Source organism: Berghia stephanieae, chromosome 8, assembly GCF_034508935.2.
Source record: "Berghia stephanieae isolate SIO BIC M18660-M18661 chromosome 8, UCSD_Bste_1.3, whole genome shotgun sequence".
Classification (NCBI taxonomy): Eukaryota; Metazoa; Mollusca; class Gastropoda; order Nudibranchia; family Aeolidiidae; genus Berghia; species Berghia stephanieae.
The window spans coordinates 39,558,071-39,564,838 of NC_088367.1; the positions used below are offsets into that span (position 1 = coordinate 39,558,071).

Genomic DNA, 6,768 nt, shown 5'->3' on the forward strand with positions numbered 1-6,768 from the left:
TCTTTTATTATGCCAGTAGGAATAGATCTTAGATCTTTGAACCATCACGATGGCGGAATTTTCCATGAGTATGAGTCACCACTTTTATATCAATCATCTTATTGCCAAATAAAGACAACACATTTTTATAAATTATTTTTTTGGTAATTATTAATAAAATATTTCTTAAACTGATAAATCACAAATAAAAACATAATAAATTGCAAAACAATTCACATAGACAAAGTCTACATCACAAGGGAAAAATGCCATTCACAGTAAACAAAGGACCCGAGAAGAAGTCAAATTTTGTTCAGACAATTTCTTCAAATGGAGTGAACATCATGAATCACACAATTTTGCATGTTGGCATAAAAAAATGCTATAATTACAATCAAAATGCATAAAAGATTAAATATCTCTAGAAATAATGCAGATAGAAGAACAATATCTCATGATATAGGAAACCGGACCTGCTGAATTAAAAAATCATCTTAACTTTTTGGTAAAGACAATATGTCTTTCTCAAAATTCAACATGAATTCATTAATGATAAGCACAATGTTCGAGCCAGCAGCATAAGATAATAAATCAACCTCTAAAGAAACTCATATGATTCCAAAACATCATGTCTTTATTTCATCCACACTTGTTTTCACTTCCATGCTACTTTATGGACTTGTCTGGGAACTATATTATTTGGTTTGGATTTGCCCTGGCCCTCTCTGGTATCCTTAACCGAATGGGTGCAGTAAAATTATCATACCTTTCAGGGAGGATGACTTTTTCCACTGTAAATCTTCTCTTTGTATGTTACAGTGATGATACTCACAAAAAGTCAAAAAGGAGGAAAAGTCTCGGAAAAACGGAAAACTCACCTAGAACATTCTTGCACCACAGGAAAGTAGGCAGGATGACTTCTTTTGAGTACAATTTTAAAACGCCCGGAGTCCAGTAAAAGGAGGAAATTTTATATATATATATATTTTTTTTAAAGGAGGTATTTTTTAAAGATTTATTATATAAAAAAGTAAAAGGAGGAAATGAAGGAAATATCCGCGGATCGAGGATCTGAGGAGGAAAACCTAGGAAAGGAAAGAAAACCGCGGATTTCCGCGGATCCGCGGAAAAGTATCATCACTGATGTTATTAGGGGTACCGATATATCCGTTGGCATCAGAGTGCTTCCCTCTTATACAAAATCATACGCTTGTGCCCAGCAGGTGTGTCTTTTGTGCCCTCGACCCCCTACCACCCCAAAGTCTTTTAGCGTCTTAAGCTCTGTGACGCATGACTGTATCCTGATTTCTGTGTTACTGAATGAACTGTTTGCTATATATCCTTTAGATAGGATGCTAGTCTGAAATAAAGTACTTTCAGCCACACACACCCTAAAGACCTAGCCACCAATTATTTTGATGAGCTCCCCTTGCTTGAGAGACAAGAATTGTGCAAACTGAGGTATCGCAAATCTCATCAAAACCAAAAGTGAAAATTTAAAAAACAAACAAACAAAAAAACAACATTGATCTCTTTATTTGCTTCTTTCCCGATTGAAAAACAAAAAAGACAACCAAACAAACAAAAACAGAAAAATATACGACAACCTTTTATCCATTTTTATCCACTTTTAATGGCGCAATATGAATATGATTATTTAATGACGGAAAGAAGAGACAGGTGAAAGATGCCAGCTTGGCTTTCTAAGGCAAAAAATCTACTATTTAATTTTATTTCTAGTCTATGTTCCGTTCTTCTTCAAGTCTTACCATAACTTTGTATTTGTTTTCATAACTGTACATTTTCCTGCTCCTTTAAATTTATTTTATGTTTGATATACCATTCACAAGACGTAAATGGTTACATTTAAACTTACTATTTATGATCCAATTTTTTAAAATATGAATGAATCAAACAACCCGACATGAAAGAATACCCGTTATACATATATGTAAACAAACAGTAGAAACCTTGCAAACTTTATCCTTCCTTTACAACAATATTGTGATGTTGGTTTACACATATCTATATCCATTTGGATTTTTAAACATTATTAAATATCTATTGAAGAAACATATTGTTTTCAAAGATGGTCCAGAGTTGCTGTGTTGTTCATTGTTTTCTTTTTTGTTATATATATATATATATATATATATATATATATATATATATATATATATATATATATATATATATATATATATAGATATATGTATATAAAGAGAGAGAGAGAGAGAGAGCAGAGCAGAGAGAGAGAGAGAGAGAGAAAAGGGCGTGTCAGCTCAGCTGGTTTAAAAGTGAAAACGTACACTGTTGGTATGAACCGTCCCACACTTTCCGACATTTTGTATCGCTCTAGTAGTCACACGCCAAGTAACGTTGAGAACTATGACTTCCCGTTTTAAGTGTGATGGTAGAATCCTGTGGAATAAGGAGACCAAAATCTTGGTCTCCCTAGACACTTCCATTTTTTAACGAACTTAAGTTCTGAAAAATCAAAATATTTCTTAGAAAGCTGAAAGATGCTAGCTTTTGAAATAGAGGTAAGTCTTATTAAAAAAATATCTCTCTTTAACGTGAAGGCATGCTCAAGGCAAATTGGGCTTTCAAGTAGGCAGTTTAGTGAGCAGCTGCAGTGGCAGTCAAATTTTGACCCAACTTGCCCATAGGAAAGTTGTGACCATGGGTGAAAATTAACGGGGATCAATTTGCCTGAAAGACAGACCAGTGAAGCCGGTTTGCCTGAAAAAGCTGCTAATCTAATTTTTTTTGCGACCTACGACTTGCAGGTTGAGTGCCAACCTTTCCAGCGTGAAAAGTACATTTAATTCTATGACCTTAAATGTGTTTAAAAAAAAAAAAAAATATTTAGTCTGCATGATTGAAAACAAAATTTATATATAAGCTAACACCAAACCCAAAGCAAAATGATCTTCATAATTTAAACACTCATTCGAAGCAATCTCTAGTGATTACAATACAGTATTACCTGGTTTATGGAGACACCAAGATAAGGCATCACTTAACAAGAATTGGAAGCTTAAATGATATCTGAGACCACTTGAAGTATAAAATAAGCTTATATGCATAATTCAATGCAAATCTTCAAAAGTGGTGTGAAAGGTCACAGTGAAATTGGAAAGCTTCATCGGTAACTGTAACCAATTCTGAATCCGCCATCCCGCCTATATTATTATAGCTTTGGGAGGCCTTCCGAAAGGTCATCATGCCAAATATTCTCTCCTAAGAAAAAATACAACCTAGTACCTTTAACTACCCCTAATAGGAAAAAAAAAACCCAACAAAAACAACCCTAGGACTGCTTTGCACTGCCTTTCAATACCTCACAAATCAAAATGGCGGCCGAGAATCAAAACAATGACAATGGTCAAATTAGGAAATTTTTAACTTTCACAGTGACAAATCTATCAAGGTTTGTTCTATATGATGACAAATTGAATAAATAAACGTCTGATAAAAGGTCCAAAGTGAAAATACAAATTGAAATAAATGCTATAACGAGGAGATTTCGGGAGGCCTCCCTTGTTCTCTGCAAACTTTTTCTTTTTTTTAAAAAACTGGTCTGCACGCAAGAAGAAAATGATGTCGGGTCGAATTCTAATTCTAGAGAGGTGGGCCTTTGGCCTACCAACCTCCGCTGGACGTCCAACTCGCCTTGAGCATGCATTCACGTAAAATATAAAGATTTTTTTTTTAAAACCTACCTCTGTTTCAAAAACTAGCATCTTTCAGCTTTCTAAGAAACATTTTGATTTTTCAGAACTTTAGTTGGTTAAAAAATACCGGCCAATCTGACCCGTTGAGTCGAATGAAAACGAAATTTGGTTGTTTACACGGTTCAAAGGAAATGCCTTAAATAAGCTTTCATGGACTTCCTGTGTTGTTTGTACAGTGTCACGTGACCGTTTTGAGAAATTTGTCTGCTACAAATAATTAGACCGGTGGGGGGTAGATATTTTCGTTGGAGCAGAAAAAAAGTGAGTATTATTTCTTGTACTTGTAGAGAGGCCTAGGGTCCAACAGCAGTCCAAGTTGATTGAATGAAAGAAAAAAAGGCCTTTTTTATCTTCCGCCACCACCACCATGAGTGGGGCTTGGTGACGTAGAGCATATCAACGATGCTGGCAGGTGTTCTTAACCCCTTAACAGCGAAGCAATTTTTTTGCTTTCAGATAATAGTTTGCTTTTATCTTTATCATTGTTAACAAGGAATACAGCGTTTCCACCAGGAGAGCAGTCAGACTATCGCAACTCGGACTTCAATTGTCTATAATCGTTTTGCCTTACTTGTCTTTTGATGAAAGAAGATTTGGTGTTGGGTCAAAGATCGAATTTCGCCGCTAAAGGTTGCATTGCTACTGGGTTTGCTCTCTTTCCCACCCCCCCCCCCCTTTTTTTTTTCTTCTTCTTTTTTTTTCAACTTAGTATTGTTGATTGCTATTTCCTTTTTTATGATTAGCAAGTGCCGTAGGAGTCTCACAGGATGCAGGAGTACTGCAATTAACCCTTTGCCAATGACACTGATTTTTTTGTTTTCAAATAATAGTCTTCATTTATATTATTTTTTAACGCAGAAAAACAAAAACGTTTCCACCATAAGAGCAGTAAGAATATTGATAAAAAGCGCTTTGAGCACGTTGGGTGGATATTGCCCTATATAAAAGCTCATGTTTTTAAATTGTATTTTGTTTTTTGTCTTTTGATGAAAACGGTAAGATTTTATTTTTGGTCCAAGTAAGATTGATATTCGCCTTTAAAAGGTTAAGTTGTTATTTTTCTTTTCAAATTTTAAATGCCTAGTGAGGGAGAAAAAACAAAACAATCATACATGTATCTGCAAACAGCAGAACGTTTTCATTTTACAATGAGATGGGAAGGGGAAGGGATAACACTATGACAAGAGAGAGAGAGAGAGAGAGAGAGAGAGAGAGAGAGAGAGAGAGAGAGAGAGAGAGAGAGAAAGAGAGAGAGAGAGAAAGAGAGAGAGAAAGAGAGAGAGAGAGAGAAAGAGAGAGAGAGAGATGGGCGGGGGAATGGGGGGGGGGGGATAGTAAGGGGGAATGGGAAAAGATGAAAGAAACAATGGGTTGCCTGATGACGTAGATCAAAGGATTGTTACAGCGGTGTTCACGGTGCGTACTTCGTGAAATTTTAACCTTTTACAGTGACACTGATTTTTTTCTCCAGATTGCTTTTGCAGAATAGATCGTTTCCACCAAGAGAGCAGTAGTAAGAGTATATTTCGACTCGGGCTTCAATTAAACTATAAATCGCAAAGCTTGTCTTTTAATGATAACATTAAGACTAAGATCTGAAGTTTGGGGAGTGTAAGATGGAATCTCGCCATTAATGGTTAAAATTGTTTTGATTTTTTAAAAAATAACACACACACACACACACACACACACACGAGCGCGCGCGGTCACGACAGCGAGGACCATCTATTGCTTGTGTTGCAACGGTAAACCAGTTTACGTGTACGTAGATCCTGAGGCTAGTTGCCCCGTTACCATGTACCTAGGCACTCCCCCCAAAAAAAAGAGAGACACACACACACACACTCACACATACACACACACACACAGCCTCGCATCCGCTACGAACTAATTTTGCGCACCAATTTTTACTGCACTAATGCATCAAATTGCATACCTATCTAGGGACACTTTTTTCCGTATCTTTTTCTCAATAAACTTTTTTAAAAACCTTTGTTTTGCTTGCACGGCACCGGCACCAGACGTAGTAACAGACGGAAACCCACACGATTTCGCGAGGAATGAATCATGAAAATATTTAGGATATAATTTCAAACACAACTTTTGAAATTCATCAAGGATTGTCTAGTACCGAATGTTTTTTGATAGAAAACAAATGCATCTTCAAATCTAAACTGCTTTTGACGGTTAGCGGTAAGTTTTTTTAATTTATTTTTCTGTCCAAACGAATGATTTGTCCTGGTATAGAAGCTAAGTATTAAGCTAAGTATTGGTAACACCGGCTCACCTCTCTATTTCTAATGGTCTGGCCCTGGAGTCTGGATGCAGAGGCACATACTACGTCACAGTTAGTATCCTGGCATCTGGTTGGCTAATACATACGGTGAAAATAGTCTGTCAGGCTATTATCACCGTACGATGAAAATAGCCTAAAACACTATTTTCACCGTACGGTGAAAATAGTCAGTCCGTTTTCATTATCCCCAGGCCCAGACACCTGTCTGGGGATAATGACAATGACAGCCTATCGAAATTGGGTTAACCAGTTTATTTACATCAATAGCGAAATACACCAAATAAGGAGGTACTTACTTCGGCATCTCTGATAATAGTATCGTAAAAAGGGTTTAATATCGGGTTAATAATTCAAGAACAATTAGCTCATTGTTATGATGGTATACTTTTCGTGCAATCTTGTAACATCGCCAAACGATATACAGCTTATTACCGGAAACTGAATCAGGGTTGCCAGATTATTTTTCAACAAAATGCCAGGGGAATACTCAAAAAATGCCAAAACACTCAAAAAAATGCCAAAGTCTGTTGACTCCCACCCTCACAAAGAAAACTACTCACTTTTGATAGACAATTTACTATCATATCCTGGTGGCTTGCGTGTTTTCTTTTCTTTTTCTTTTTTTTTTTTTGAGTTATACTAAATTTCCTGCTGGGGTAATTTTTTACCTACTGACTACTAAGTGAAGTGCTAAACCACTACACCACGGTTGGATTTTAAGAATGAAAAAGAAATACATTAACATGAAAGGTAAAT

General features: G+C 36.1%; 1 protein-coding gene across 1 annotated transcript in view; it reads right to left on the reverse strand.

Moving 5' to 3' along the window:
• Positions 1 to 6,457, reverse strand: part of LOC144978655 (uncharacterized) — a 30,166-nt gene extending 23,709 nt beyond the window's left edge. The window contains exon 1 of the mRNA XM_078924972.1: positions 6,309 to 6,457. Within this exon, the coding sequence (XP_078781098.1) occupies positions 6,309 to 6,316 (8 nt within the window). The 5' untranslated portion in view covers positions 6,317 to 6,457. The remainder of the gene's footprint in view (positions 1 to 6,308) is intronic.
• Positions 6,458 to 6,768: the final 311 nt, after the last annotated feature.